Below are 16,816 nucleotides of genomic sequence, written 5' to 3' on the forward strand. Positions count from 1 at the left end.
TAGGAATGTGGGCTAAATAAGGAAGGTTTCTTTCGTCACTAGGACTCAGACTGTAGGTCACCTGCCGCTGTCGCTTAGCTTGGTTATAACTTTACAGCTTCGTATCCACAGAGGCAGAGAATGGAGTCTTTAAAGCTCCACAAAACAATACCTTTTTTTAATAATAATGGTGACTGTCTGTGATGTAACAGTGCCAATACACTTGATCCCACTGAGGCTCGACGCTCTCGCCTTCAGCTCCAGCCAGTTTTCATTCCTGTTCCGCTTATTACTTTGGGTCACATCTTTTTCTGGAGCGCGAGGAGAAACGAGAGACAAAAGCGCTGAGCACTGGACAAGATGGAAACCAGGATTGACAGAAAGTCGCTGGTGCTGAGTATAATTCATGTTTGAGGTTTGCCAAAATGTTGTCTGTGTATTATATTGATGAAAAAATAATATTTTATCATCAATATTTAATCATTTACTTTTTCAAACATAACATTTTCTTAATCTAGTCTCACGATACAGATAAAAAAAAGCCAGATGAACTCTGACCAAAGTCTTAATCTGCAATTACGATGTGCGCTAAAACGAACACGCCTTATTGTTGAGAACAAACAGACCTCACAATGAACACGATCTCACAGAGAGAACGAAGGATCAATGGAAAAGGCCATGTTGGAGCTTAAACATAAAGTTGCGTTGCAGATGTATTAAACATGCTTCTTCGTGCACAAAGTTTCCACATTCGCACGTCTGAGCTGTGGAAAATGTTTCACGGTCAGTTAACGTGTCTGCTTTTTCCCCTGTGCATCTGGAGGCGAACTGGGCCGCGCTCGGGTCCAGCAGCCTGTGGCTGAAAGGGTAAAAACGTGAAGCTGGATCCCTCGGCTGTGGGCGTTATTAGACCAGAGCACTGATATTCCCATAGTGGACCACAGCAGCCAGCTGATCACATTCACCGTAACTCCTTTAAACAGTTGAGCCGCTCTTCTACCTACAGTGAACCCCATCACCTCAATATTACACTTTGTCCACCCACGTTTCGTATACAGGTTCTTCAGCATCTTTATCTTCATTACTCCAGCGTGTCTCCTGCTTGGTGTTCAGTGTGAGAGGGGTTGACAGCTTTGCCTTTACATTGCCTTACTTCCTCCTTTCTATCAGTAAGCAGTGTAGCGGAGGGGGTTGGGGGGGGGCTTATCAGTGGGCCTTTCATGCCACAGTGATCCCAAGTAATCTAATTCAGCCTTCCTCTTTCTCGCTTGTGTGCCTCTCTCATATTGGCGCATGCAGATTGCAAAAGCCCTGTGTGTGTGTGTGTGTGTGTGTGTGTGTGTGTGTGTGTGTGTGTGTGTGTGTGTGTGTGTGTGTGTGTGTGTGTGTGTGTGTGTGTGTGTGTGTGTGTATGGGAGAGCAAAGTAGAGAAAAGGGGACAGTGGGAGACACTAGTTTGGAAAATGTCTGGATGGATGTAGAAGTGTTTGCGTTGAGTGTTAGGTACCAAGGGGCTGGATGGTGAAAAGGCACAAAATAAAGAATAGTGGAAAAAAACACTAATTGCCTGATGATGAACATGTTTTAAACATTACTGTGAAATGTACACACTGATCAGTGGACCCCAACGTTTTTACTACACTGTATCCACTCACCCTCTGACACGATGGCAGCTGCTTCGCTGACTCTCTGACAGGCTCTCTGAACAGAATAGCAAATCAAGGTGGGAAAGGGAAAATCAAGCCTCGGCGTAGACGCGGGGGCTCACGGAGGATCATCTGTTTCACACGCGCGGAACACCATTCATCTTTACCTCCTGTGAGGTTTCTGCTTAAATTATCGTGCCCCTAATTGATTCAGCCAAGTTTAGCAAATACACGTAACGTTGGGTTAATTGAGATGGATTTTTGTCACCGTAGAAAAAAGAGGAAAAAAGTTCTGTGATTTATAGCGAGCCATAAAACTCCCCTCTTCTGAGTATAATGAGCAGAATGATCGGAGTGAAAGCGCTGACACTTTTCGAACTGATGGATGCACGTGAGGCCTGCGCGTGGGGCCCACACGCTCAAACACAGCGTTCGAAATATTGCCTCGTTGAAATCCAATCAATCAAGCAGAGTTTTTATTTAAAACGTGCGTTTTTCCTCACATGGATCTCTTTCGAATTGTGCAACTCATCTGTTGTCAGCGGCGGGTGTGGGAGCTTGGCTGCGCGTTCCTGGAGCCGCTAATGCATTGGTGACATGAACAAGATGTGAGGGAGGGGAATTTAAGCCTCGCTGCCTTATTGAAGTCGTTGCTTCGGCGGGTGTCGCGGCGCGTTCGCACGTCTGTGGGAACGGCCGCCCACAGGCATCATCATCATCATCATCATCATCATCATCATCATCATCATCATCATCATCATCATCATCGGCTACAGGCTATAGACCAGAACAGAGCATCGGTCAGGTCCGTGTCATGCAGATCAGACACAGACCGCAGAGGAACAGACGGCGGCCATCTTTGCCCCCTTCGTCTCCTGTCTCATCGAGCCAATGCAGTTTCTTCACCTGAATGTTCTTGAGTTGAGTCTGTGAACCCCAGACGTGTGCAACGCTCCCTACGCAGAGCTCTGTCAGAGGAGTCCGGGTTAATCTACGCAGCAGAGAAGCCGCGGCGGCCTTGCGCACAGAGGAACACAGCTCCAGGCTTCCCCTGAAGCTGCAGCCAGTGTCTACAGAGCATCGCGCCCGCTGGGCGATACAGATGCTCCTAAAACACACACCTACATTACAACAGATCAGCACCGGTGAACACATGCTGCTTAGAGCTGACATGCGACTATAACAAAGCAGAGATGCACTTAAAGGTCACATTGATGAACACGCATAAAACAAATGTACTGACTTATTGTCAGCATAAAACCTATTAAATATAAGTAAAAAGCGAGGGATTATAATGTAAATATTCCATATATTGTTGTTTTAATGCGGAGTGAGACCGTTAACACAATATATTTAATTTGCTTTTATTTATTCTGGATATTTCCAGGTGCTTCTGTGCCTGTTCTGTGTGTTGCCTCCACACAGGGTTCATATACAGACGGCAGTCAGGTGGAAGACTGACCCAAATGCATTCACCTGCAGGCGTTTCACTCCCATGATCACTTTATGTTGATGAATAAATAATCTAATGACGGAAAACCGCAATATCGCACCATGAAATATATTGGAGTGGAAAATTGGAACTTATTATATTATATAACTAGCGCTTCTATATTTCCACCGTTGATAAGTTGCAGTTGACACCGTGTGACTTCATGACGCTAAATGAGTATTATGAGAAGCATTTTAGTGACACAACGTATTAAAGACACGAGACCCGCTTCTCCTTCACGTTGCTATGAGCGGTCATGCATTCCTCGAGGCAAAGCCCTCAAAGACAACACGTCGCCTCCCGTTCAGAGCGGTGGAGGCCTCACTCACCATGGCCAGGGGCACGATGCCCGCCAGCTCCTCCTGCGCCAGCCGGATCTCCGTCTCGGCCTCCTGCGTGGCGCCGCGGCTGGCCGGGTACTCCACCTGCCAGGCCATCCAGCGGCTGCCCAGCGGCTCCGGGAAGCTCTCCATTTTCAGGTCCACCTGGAGCACCCTCTGAACCCCCGCTTCGGGCCTGCCAGGGAGCAGAGAACGGGCAGCGTCAGGGAATGGTTAAGCAGACGGCCGGGCGGGCGGGCGCGAACAAGTGTGTGTGTGTGTGGGGTTGCGTCTAATGGGCAAAGGCTGGTGAATGTGTCTGTGGCTGAAATCTATGACATTTTACCGAGCGAGATTCTTCAAAATGTCAAGTCCCTTTGTATTTGACTCTCTGGTCAACTCCCCGCTTCACGGAATAATATCACAGCCGTTTTCCTTATTCCTCTCACACTTTACCATGACTGAGGCTCAACTGTAAATAGAACGTCTAATCTCGTGGCCGTTCCTTCAGAAGGCGTCACGGCGGCCAGGTTTGTCAGCGGCGCCCCTGTTTGCCAGAGTATGTTTAGCACGATCCGCGGCAGGCCTGAATTAAGTCAGACAAATGGGAGTGTTGGTAATAAAATTTCCCATGGCACCATAAGTCTCCGGTGCTCAGGGTTTAAATATAGCCCGGAGGCAGGAAAGGTCAGCTTTACACGGGAGCCGGAAGCCACAGGAAATGGCACCAGATCTGTTAGCTGCGTCCCGCGTGTCAAATGGCGGGACTCTGGGCCAATAAATTTCACGCGTGGTCTCTGTGGCAAAGCGGCACGAAGCGGAATCCTGTAATTTGAGCAGAAGACAGAGGCGCAGGGAGGCACGGATGAATCTGTGCAGCATGCAAGACGTGGAACCAGGACATTTTGACGAGGCAAGCTAACACCATGTAGCAATGAATGGGCGCTAACACCTCAGACCAGAGTGTAAAATGGACTAAATTATGAATAGTGGACTAAAACGATGAATAATCGAAAATGTTTTGGCCACAGCTCTGACATTCACATAGGTCTGACCCTATTTTGACTTTCATTCTCCCAGTTTTAGTCCGCGAGAGCGAAAGATCGGCTGGGAGCAGACAACAACCCAATTTTCGCATCCAACAGAGGTGCGTGTTAATAATTAAGATGACAACCAAAGAACTTGTGTCACATTTCATAACGGCCGCTGAAGGCGGAGCACCACATGGTCGGCTTACATAAGCGTCCCCCCCGCGCGCCGCGGCGGCAGCTGCTGAAGGTGAGGCCCATCGCGCGCTCACCGCGGATGACGCGGCGCGCGTCCAGAAATAAAAGCTCCGGGCCACGCGGGGCCCTCGTCAGCCGGCGGCTCAAACGGCACGAACATCACGACTCTCAGGCGGTCAACAGCGCTGACAGGCAGCGGAAGGAAGGGCTCTACGCTCAAAAGCTAAAGGGCCCCCAGGACTGACGCAGGTCGTCCGTTATTAGCTTCTCTTTAGTCGTGCAGAGATGTCAATTATGTCCCAGCTCTCACGATCCAGTTGGCAGACGTTAACAGCGGAACACTCTGAAATTCACCGCGTTTCTCCCTGTTTCTTAGAAGAACGCTGCCAAACGAATTATGACATTGTAAGAATGTATGGGGAAAGTAAGCCTCCCGCTTGGTGTCGGGAGCGGGAACATCCGCCTTGAAAATGTGCGACGTGAAAAGAAGCGACGAGGGACGAGCAGAGGTGGGAAATAAAAACTTTGAGGCTGTGCAAAGTTGAGATGAAGGACGCGAGCGGAGCCGTAAAGCAGCAGAGGCGGCGGCCTCGGCCTGGCGGCGCGTCTGCGCCTGTGATATCAGTAAAGGTTTATGACAAACAGAAAGTAATGTAATAAATTCCACATTAACAGTGGAAATGCTTTAGTGCATGTTTTACGGTGCCTCCTAAATCCCGACGCTGCTGCGGCTTGCGTGGACGCTACGCTGCGAGGAGGAGCAGTTCTGGTTCCACGCCTCAGGTGACGCCCGGCCGACGCCTGCCTGTGCGGCGGTCGTACTTGACCCCCGTTGACACGCGCCATCGCGGCCCAAAGCCGGCAATAACGCCGGTGTCAGACTGAGTGTGACTCAGGTGTTGAGTCAAGCGCTTGCTGCAGCCCGGCCGTCCTCAGCCGACCTCCGAGTCCGCTGATCCAACCACGCGCTGGGGGAAGCTGCTCGTTTCTCTGTCACTTCCAGCGCGGGGGCTAATTCAATTAGCAACAAAGGGCCCGTGGACGCGTGCCGCTCCGCCGGCCGCGACCTGATAATTATCCGTAAACTAACTGTGGTTAGAGTGAATCTGAGGCCAGAGCGGCGACCGCGGGGCAGCGGAGGGTGGGGGGTGGGGGGGTCTCGGTAGATAAGAGGCCCGGGAGCTGCAGGCAGATGGGCCTCTAGCTGCACAAACCGGGCTGGAGAGGAAATCAGAGCTGACAAGGTCCTGCCTGCGACGGCTGATGACTGACTCAGTGAAAGCAGCACAGACGGAGCTGAGAGGATGCTGCTCGGGCACGTTGGGCTGCCCATTAATCACCACGACACCAGCGCCTCCATCGGACATGCCATCACACCCGAGGAAGCACAAGTGAGCAGTCCGGCACCATAACGAATCTGCTTCATGTAGCCGTTTTATGCATGGTGACAATGAAGAGCCAGACTGTCACACAGTAAGCAGCAAAGGTGATGGTGACACCATGGTGGCTCACACCGCTGTTAATGTGGTAGAGGTTAGCATTAGCACTGTCAAAGAGGACGCTGCTTCCAGCCAGTAAATGGAGCCATTACAGAAAGTACTTCTCTTTGTGTCATTTCTTATGTAAATGAATCAGTGACTTTAATTGATTAATTAGATGCTTTAGAGCTGCCAGTGGGTCAATTGTTTCGTTAGCGTCAGACTGTTACGTAGAACGTACTGGCTTAAATAAAAACATAATCTTCCTGATTAGAATCATTTTTTTCACGGGCTTTCAAAACGCGGTATCGACGGATCTCCATCGTCATTGTTCAACATCCGCCTCGACTAATTACGGAGTCTAAAAAGCTCATTCCTATCGCGATCGAAGCTATTCAGTTAAAGCAGCAAGGTGTTTAAAAAAGGAGAGATTTAAATTTCAATATAATAAACAGACATGGGACTAAATTATTGGAGGAACTTCATTACGGTAGATTCCTCAAGAGAAGGAGTTTTAATTGGAGGAGCTTCTATTGTCCCATTCTAAGACTCCACGTGTCATTGTGACCCGGCTTGTTTAATCTACATCTGATGAGTATCCATGTGTCCACTGCCTCACCCAGCGAGGCTAAAAGAATAAGCGGGAATGACAGGGAACCTTTGTAGCAGAAACAAAGTGACATTTCCAGGTCTAATAACTTCATTTTTCAACTTGCAGATTAAGTATTCCTCAACATCGCCTTCTGTTATTGTAGCATCTGAGCAGCAGAAATCGATTCAGCTCTATATCTTGAAAACCATTTAAAGGCTGCTCCTGACTCCTCTTTATATGTATTCTATATAAAGCTTAAAGGTCATTCCACAGAGGGACACAGCAAACGTCTGCAGAGCTGCAAAACGGCTGCTGATTCACCACGACCAGAGATCCTGAATGAAAACAGGAGAACGGATGATGCGGCGTCAGGCAGAGGAGTCACCGTCCACAGCAGTGTGTGTGTGTGTGTGTGTGTGTGTGCGTGTGTGTGTGTGCGTGCAAGCTCTGGACTTTTAATGCAGTGAAAAAAAATAATCACATTTGTGGCTCCAGTGGTGCCTGAAAACAGCAGCTCGACACTCTGCTGTTCTCGTCCTCATTCACCTGGAACAATAATAAACCAGTCGGTGCATCGAAGCCAGACTCTCTCTCTCTCTCACACACACACACACACACACACACACATGGGTTTATGCATACATGTATGTGTTTACATGATGTACTGTGCACAGCGGGGCATGTCTGTGCACACACACAAACACTGTGGTGCTGGTCACACACGGGAGTCGCTGCTCCTGTCACATGTTGGACTGCAAACAAAACGGCTGCTACTCATGTATGTGTCTCCAGTGCAACTCTCAATATCAATATTACAGTTTCAGGATGGAGGCCACAAACAAATCTCAGCCTTCTGCTACAAAACAGGAGCCAGTTGTTTTTAGGGTTAGTCTAAAAATGATCTTATGCATTCACTCGTCGAACCACTGGATATTATAAATAATCACAACCACAATGCCCTCAACAATTATATCTTATATTGTGCATCTATTATAGAGAATTATTATTATTTTACTGCTTCACTGACCGATATAACCGTGTTTGGTGAACATACATTTAATTTAGACGTGATGCAGAAACAAAGTGGGAATTTTAGAGTTTATTAGAACTCTATGTATGTAAAGTGCGTTGAGAGGACCTTTATTGTGGGGCAATACAAATGAACTGAATTGGATTGAATTGAAGGAACCAATGATGTGAAGAAAGGCTCTCAGCCGTCCGGTTGCAATTATTTGTGAGTTGAATCATGCAACCAAAGGCTTTGACTTTACACTCACCCTGTTGGGAATCTCATGCCAGCTCCAGGGTCCTCTAGGAAGCAGCTGGACAAGCAATACACTGCATATTGGAGTTTTAAACAGCATGTCTCCATAATAATAATGTAACAGCCAGAGGTTCTGATTTGACATGACATGAGACATGAATAGCAGACATTATATGTCATATGACGTGACAGCAGGGGGAAAAGCCAGTGCTAATGACAAACAGAACAATCTGGGCCATGAAAGTGGACATCTCACATTTCTCCACGCTACGGGTCAATTTCATTGGCGGCCCGAGGGGAGCCCATTAGAGGTGAATTACTGCGATCTGGGGTCAGAGCTGCTTTTTAGCTCTGATTTCTGAGAAAGGACCTCAATGCTCACAGCACGCAGCGCAGTCTCTCCGCTCAGGGAGCCCTCGTTACAAACCAGTGTTCTTAAGTCACATTTTCATGGCCCACTGATTAAGCGGCGCCGCAATCAAAGCAATCACTCGGTTCTTGAATGCACCGTCGTCATGGATACGTTCAAAAGCTAAAATATCAGTGCAGTGAAAACTATACGACACAGTTTTCAATAGCAAAGGGAGGTTTGCATTTAAGTCGGTGTTTCCATGGTTACATATTATTAAGTTAATATTTATCATTAGGGTAATTTGAGTTTGAGAGTGAAGGTACAGAACTGCACTAAAGAAACATTTTTGCAGGCTAGACCGAGGAGCACAGATGGTAAGTCCATTACAATCTTTCCCACTCAAATGCATTTTTTTAAAGGAGAGAGCTGAGCTGTGAGGCGGGAGGAGGGAAAGCACCCTCAGACGTCTACACCCGGCGGACCTTTTCAATTCAGCGCTGTCCAGAACAGGAAAAGAGATAGTGACAGGGGGAGAAAAGGTGTACACTGCCCCCGAAACGCTGTCAAATAAAGGCAAGACAGGAATGAGAATAATAGTGATAAATGTCAGCGAGGTGCAGCCGCCTCTGTGGCTGCGGAGGTTCATGCTTATGCAGAGATACACTGTAAGTGGCGGCCGCAGGAGAGCTGCAGCGAGAGAGGAGTCGTCGAATCGCAGAGGTTCAGATCAGATCACAGCTGAGAATATACGAGGATAAAACTTTGGAACATTCCTTTTAAAGTTTACATATGAGGCCGCGTGGGAGTCGGAGCGTTCCATCGTCGGCGTGACACAAATTACAGAGACGTTCAGCGTAAGAACATTTTCCCGAAAATCCAGCGTCACCTCTCGTTTTGCAGCACTTAAGTGATTTGGAGTGTGTCCTCGTCGGTAACGGTGTCGACCTTAAACGTCCTTCCAGGTTTGAGGCGGCGGCAGAGAGCAACGCGTCGCATCCACAGCACTCCGCTTGTTTCCCCTCTCACCTGACAGCAGCGCTCTCCATCCCCCGGAAGTGGACGTGAGCTGGAACGATGCCTCTGCACAAAGTGGCCGCTGATGGGAGCCCACCGCCGCCAGCACCCAGCATTAACCCGTCAATATGACAACCACTGCTACCGCTACCCTGAACGTACAGCGTGGCCCAGCGTTGTGCCGTCTGACGTGGACCCGCGGCACATCGACACCGTCAACCTGTTTTCCGCACAAAGGCTGAATGCTGAAGGACCCGCGACACAATCGAGCGAACCAGAGCGTCTCTCATGTCGCTATCATGCCTTTGATTGATGGTGGCGTCAGCTGACGTTCACTTACACACCTCGAAACTGACAAAACTAAACTAGGGGAAAACCTAAAGCGGGCTCTTAGTCTTTTATCTGGCTTTTACTTCTCTGGCTTTTGTCTCAGGCTTTCAAAATTTACTACAGGAGGAATAAATCTTTCAACACATCTCTGTCTGGGAGGACACTAATCTTTCCCGGGGACGTGAAATTGTTTCTTGTGCATGTCCAGCGTGATTTGCACGGTACAGGCAAACAACAGAGAAACACACAGAGTGTTCTTGTAGCTAAAGTGGCTGGTGGAAATGCTCCTGGGGGATTAAATCCAGCTTTGTTCCCTTCTAATGACAACTAGCACGCCACTCCTGTAACGCTGTCAGAGTCGCGACGGACAAATGGATGAATGTGCACGGTCTGAAACAACGCGAGTGCGAAGAACATCAGAATCAATTCAGCGGAACGGCAGTCCATGTATTTGATGCCGGGCCTTGTTCTGGGCGAAGCGTGCTACAGTACGTGCATCACTCACAAGCCAACGCGTCCTGGCAGCGGCTAACGTGGCTTCAAATGCCTTTTCATACAGTAGATGTACAACAATGAAAACACAAACAAATAAGCGTGATCGAGTTCTGTTAACGTGAAGTCATAACAAGGATCCAAAGAACCCAAAAAAACAGTGTGCATGACAGATGCATCAATAATGAAAATAGCTGTGAAATATAACTTCCACGACAGTATTGTAAAGGGCAGCCCACCGATGCCCCATCCATCACCTGCAGGGTCCCCGGTGGTGTCAGAGGCGCCCGTGTCCCTCCTCTTCTCTTATCTGCAGCCATCCAATAACGGCGAGACGATTTAACATTAATATTAATAGCGGAGCGACACCTGCTAGATGTCCTACATTGTCCCGCTTTGTTCTTTCAATTCAAAAAATACACACGGCGGATGTAATTTCCATCTATCTTATCCTAAGGAGCGTGTAACAAAAGATTGCACCGTTGCGTTTTAAATAACCCGCGGCAGCTGAATTAAACCCTACTTTTAATAAGCATCAGATTCCCTTTAATTTAATTTAATCATTTATTCTTTACCCCTTTCTAACACGCACGCGGAGGAAAGGGCTGAGGACTATTAATTATACGATTATAATGGAGTGTGGGCACAGAAGAAGGCCGTTTGGCTTGTGTGCATCAAACCCAATAAGGGGATCAAGTTTCCGATTAGCTTAACAGTGTTCTGCAGCATTCATCAGCAAAAATACCCCCCCAACCCACCCACACACACACACACACACACACACACACACACACACGCACACACACACACACACACACCAGCTGCTTTCTTCCCCCTTGACTGGTCTCACGCTCTCTTTCTGAGTCATGCAGTCGCTGGCACATGATGAGTGAGCATGTGAAAAAGGACAATAACTGCTGTGTTACATCTATGTAACATATGTGATATTTAGACTCACACAGGTGCATCACCAAAATGGTGGTTCAGGTTCAGATAATATTCTATAAAGTGGAAGCACTACAGCGTATCGCTAGACAGTCCAAGTGGATTTGTCCGCGGGGGATAAAGCAGAACGACACTGGGTATTAGGCAGAAAGTGTTGGAGGGGGATGTTCCGTTATTACATTTGTTTCTTAACTTGCTCTGCGTTGCCTTGAGGAAACAAACGGCGTGTGTCAGTGTGTTAGTCCAGGCACAAACAGTGGAGGAGCAATTCCACAACAAAAAAAACAAAAAAAAAACTCATCTTGGAGTTAATGAAATGCCCCATGCCAACAACTGTCTAATCAAAACTAAATGCTTTTCTGCAGCGCAGCGTCATTAGGGTTCATCAGCTGAAGTAGGCTCCACAGTGTAATGGACCCCTAATGACGGTGGTTATCACCAGTGACCTCAGACTCTTTCGCATCAGACATCATTTCCCAGGCAGTTGCACTCTATATCTGTCTCATTCATAGGAAAGCCATCTAAATAGCAAATTGCAATATAATAAATTGCTGCTTGTCCTTGCGGTTACGCTCAGTGTTCCCCAAATCAAAGCGCTGGCATCGTCCGGGCTCGATAACAGCCATCAGCCGCTGGGAGCGGAGCACTCGTCCTCGCACGCTAGGGGGCAGCACACACTGAGCCCTGGGGCAGGGATGCAAATGCTGGTGCAGATAAACCCAGCCCTCCCCCCATCACTCCCCCCCTGTCCCCTCCGCACACCCTCCCCTCCCTGGGCGGTCTGCGGGTGACATCATGTGACCGTCCGGGCCTGCCGTTGCACCTGCAGGCGCTGTGACACTGGCAGTGCCTGTGCTCCTCAGGAAAGTCCTTAAAGGCCCACAAAAGCCCGGTCCTTTCAGCTCTGCCACCGTTGGCATGGCAACAGAACATGAAGAACACACAAGAGTCATTGACCAGAGGGGCACTGGGCTATCAGACTAATGATACTCTATTGCAACCTAGGCTTTACCTCCTGCAAGGTTGAGCTTCAGCACCATGAGACGGAAGAAGGGCGAAAGCATCAGTTCAGCACTGTGTGTTGCAATAAGGTCGGTGATAAATAAAGAAACAAGAGCCAGACTTCAAATATGCTGGAACTGTAGAAAATGCAATCGCCGCACATTTCTATTAGCGCCAGAACGAATATACACACGTGAAGATATTCCCCAGCATATGTGGAACACCCACAGCTTTACAGTCACACAGTGAGTGTAAAGTGAGCCGCGCTCTGGTGCTAATTGCAGTGCTGCGAGGCTGTGTGGGCACGGATGCAGCGTCCCGTGGATCGGAGAGGAGAGAGGTAGCGACGATGTGCTCCCGCATCAACTCCGCTCCCTGAGGATTCCCCAACAGAAACAGTTCAATTCAAAGGCACAGGATGTGTGGGACATCCATTCACTTGATCCTCTAAAAATCCACACCTCTCATCGTTAGAGTCATGCTCCATTAAAGCCAACCTGACGTATCTCTGCATTAGTACCGCACGTGGACACCGGTTAAAAGCAGTGTTGGACCCTTGAGCAGCTATTACGGGCTTTGCCAACTGGAGTAATGGATTCATTTTAAAAACACACGAGCAGCATTTCACTGGAGCAGCACCTCCCTCCAGGACCCACCCGGCTCGCAGTCAGACCTGGATCTGGGCATTAGGCAAAGTGCAGCACCTAATAAGCTCAGCGCTGAATTACGAGCAGGGCGATTACACGCACATCAGTCCTAGTATTTACTGACACACGCCTACAACCTCTGTATGTTCTTCACTCGCTGACGTGTGATCACGTTTATGAAAAACTAATCATGGCAGCGCACACAATATGAGCCTGCTTACGGCAGCATAAATTCCCATTGATCAGCAGTTAGGGGAGTGTGATGTGAGCGACCGTCCTGAAATTATAAAGTGTTTTGTAACGGGGGTGTGGGAGAGGGGGGGGGGGGGGGGGGGGGGCTGCACCCACACACCCAGGGGTCCATGTGCCGAAAGGAGACATTGATCCATAATTGGAAGCACTCAGTCATGAAACCCAAAGACTAATTAAAGAAGGAGAGCTTTAATGGCACCATTTTACATATTCATCACGGCGATTCCACGCTGCTCGCTGACACGCGGCCTGTGAGAGATGGAGGGCGGATCCGGACGCTGCCGGGGCGACGGCCTAAATCACACGGCGATGGCGTAATGACAAGCGAGGGAGACGTCTCGCTGCATCAGCGGCAGCGGCTCACAAGGCGTCCAGGCTGCGTCTGTGGCTTCGCCATCGCAGCAATAAAAAAAAAAAAAGCATCCAAATACTGTGTGCATCAAGGTCTTGCGACGGGGCTGAATTATGAATCTGACCTTGGCACGAATCCGGCAGCTCAGAAGGACCTGAGGTGGTCGCTGGGCTGTAGAGCTGACGCGCTGCTGGCTCTTACGTTTTAAGGCCTGGTGTCGTCTGAGGATGCACGCGTGCGGGGCGTACCTGGGCCCGGCACACTCAAGGTGGACCGGGTGACATGTACAGAGAGTGGCACCTCATCTGGAGGCATAAACACATCTGCCGGTCCGGCCTCTCGCAGCCCCGTGGCCGCCGAGGTGTCCGCGCCGCCTGATTACATGTCAGGCACGGTGAGCCCTGCTAAACAGGCGCCGGGGCTGCAGGGCGGCGGCGCCCGAGGCGGCTTCCTGCTCCTCCCTCCGCACGCGGCTCCGCTCTCAGCCCGAATGATAACAGGGGACGGCAAAAGATTGCTTGTCAGTGTCGGCACGCAGGGACGTCGCAGTGGAGACGAGAGGATGTGACTTGTACCTATTCTCTTTGTCTTCTGCTTGATTGAATCCGCTCCTACCGAAAGCAGAGCTGTCCGTTCGGGTTCCGTGTAAAAGCTCCTCCAACGAGCCTTTTTGTGCATGCACACCCCCCCCCCCACCCCTCCGATGCCTACATTACTCATCCAAATACTGGTTCTATGCTACACCTTCCTCTACAGCACATTTTAATTGGCTTATTTAAATATTTCTTCTGCTGTTGATGAAACGAGGCAGCGCTGATTCCAGACCAGGCATTACTTTGGAAGCAAAAGGTTTCAGAATAAAAGCCATTCATTTTGAAGGCCAAGTTAAACTGGGGTTAATTGGAGCCAACTGTTGTGCAAGGTTCTTCTGCCTATTCAGTTGGATTAATCGGTGGGGTGGATGTGGGGGTGTGTGTTTGGGAGGGGGGTTGTTTGAGTGAATTCTCAAAGGCCAATTTTAAAGATGAGTGGGTCTTATGCTCATTTCTTGTTTGTTGTTCATCAGACACAGAGGGATGAACAAGGAAAACCTCATTGCGAGGCACCGTGAGCGCCCGGTACGAAATGGAGTATTTATTCAATCGGCAGTACAAAGGCGTAATTAGCTGAGAAACAGCCAGTGTGTTTGTCAGATGCCTGTAGACCATTGCTTGTTTACATCTCAACCCACTGGCTGCGCGCTACCTGCAGAGAGCACGGTTTGGAGCGAACACGGCTCCAATTTCACCGAAGCGGCGTCCGCGTGCTCTGAAGACACAAGGACGCTTCAACGGGAAACAAGCTCTGCTCAGAGAGGCCTTTCTTTCACCCTGGAGCATTTCATAACATCTAAAATCTCCCCATGCTTCAATTTACATTTACTTAAAGTAACTTTACGATATTTTCAGTTTTTTACGGCATTGTAAAGTCTGTTCACTGCAGAGTTAGGGTTATTTTCCAGCACTTTTTAACACCACACCCACTCTTTTCTTTGTACTGTTTGTCCTGATTATAAACTGTCAAGCAAACGCGCGCCAGTGAAAAGCATGTTATTTTGATTTGGATTTAAACTGAGCATGCGATAGAAAGTCTCTAAAAGCTACAGTTACCTGGGTGAACGTTTGAGCTTCGCACAGAACGCAGCATGTGCGCTGACTTAGTGGATACACACGATCCGCGGTGCTCTGCAAGTCCAATGCATAAAGCTGAAGTGACCCACATAACAGTATGCTTCCTTGTTTAGTTACAATATAAATGCTTTTACTGTAAGTACGTAAAAATCTGCTAATGCAACCTCCTAAACACCGGTGACCTCAATCTTATCCCGCAGGAGATTAACCTCTGAGAGCTGGAGATTCACTCGTAATGTGAAACACAGAAAGTCTCCGGGACGCATGCACGCGTAAACCTCAATCTGTCTCCCGTCCGCACACACGGCGACGCCAGCCACCGACAGACCCTGACGGACGGCCGTCCGCCGCGCCCTGATGCGACTCCAGCTGTGTGACTGGACGCTTTTAAATGTCCCTCAGCGGCACCGCGGTCGCGCAGCGCGCTGCCGTACATATGGTGCAGATCAGTGTCATTACCGCCTGATTGGGGAACTGGAGAAAAGTGCAATGAGGCACAATGGAACATTATTTCCCCATATTGTTTCCTTGGAAATGGAACAGAGGAACAGGCTGAGCAGTCAGATGTAATCTGGGCTGACTGCTGTAATAAGATGGCTGCCCTGCAGAGACACAGAATCTGCTCCATCTCTGCTGCGCACCTGATAAAGGAAACCGAGCCACGTCTATTCTATTAAATTCAATTTGAATGTTCCTCTCTTATCAGCCTCGCGTTATGGCACCAAGCAGAGTGAACGCTGGAAGGTTTAATTCCGTCTTGATTCAAAATCTAAAAACTGCAACATGTCCAGGCTCCAAAACGGGAGCATTGATTGCACATCATTTCCATTATGGAGACATTAACTAGACAACAGAGCAGCATTGATGTTTGTGTATGAGTAAATCCTGCCGCTGAGACTCCAGTGAGTGTTTAAGGTACACGTGAGCCACTGGGAAGGGACCTAATTCATTTTTAAGGGTGTTAGCATTAAGGCTATTAAGTTAACATTCCCGTTGGCCCCTAATGTGATTGGGCCTTTCATTTTAGGCTTGATTTATGCAGCATTACACAGCATGGGCGCCTGAAGCTGGTGGCTCATTCTTAGAGCTGCTATACATTAAAAAAAGAAGTAGAAAAAACATTACGCTCGCACAGATTTAAAATCTCAGGACTAGCACAATTCACTCACTGGAGTATTTTCCTTCTTGTTGTAACCAGACATCTCCGAAGCAAAGTTTGCAGACAGACCCTGGGATATTAATGACAGAATGAACACGGCTAATATTTTCTCAAGAGCCTTGGGGACAAATAATTCATTTATTATGTTTCAGACTTGCTTTAAATGTCACACTATAAATAATTTTATTATTAAGATTCTGCGGAGTTTGAAATTGAGATTGTTAGGTCAATGCCAATCTGTTATAGCTTTGTAATTGATTTTCATTTTATTATCTAACTGCTCACGTGGAGGAGATTTGCTTGTGCTTTGAAATCAAACATCGTGTGTCATCATAGCTGGATTTAACAGAACAAATGCAAACTCCGTGCAGACTAGACCACAATGAGGCTGTTTAAAGTCTGCTGAGTTGAAGAGGATCTTTACATATATGCTCTGTGCCACCCATCCAAATCCTCCCCCTTCCTACTTGGACTGGCTCTCATGTGGAGCGGCTGTAATGAGTGAACTGCCTGTAGTCCCTTGGCTGAGTGTGGTGTGGGGGATTGATGAAGAGGTGGCTCACATGGGAGATCCATCTGCACCCAGGCAGTCCTAATGAACAGC

General features: G+C 48.5%; 1 protein-coding gene across 1 annotated transcript in view; it reads right to left on the reverse strand.

Annotated features, from left to right (window-relative positions):
• Positions 1-16,816, reverse strand: part of si:dkeyp-14d3.1 (transmembrane protein 132C) — an 85,034-nt gene that overhangs the window by 20,609 nt on the left and 47,609 nt on the right. Inside the window, exon 4 of the mRNA XM_029160718.3 lies at positions 3,447-3,633. Within this exon, the coding sequence (XP_029016551.1) occupies positions 3,447-3,633 (187 nt within the window). The remainder of the gene's footprint in view (positions 1-3,446; positions 3,634-16,816) is intronic.

This window comes from Betta splendens, chromosome 9, assembly GCF_900634795.4.
Source record: "Betta splendens chromosome 9, fBetSpl5.4, whole genome shotgun sequence".
NCBI lineage: Eukaryota > Metazoa > Chordata > Actinopteri > Anabantiformes > Osphronemidae > Betta > Betta splendens.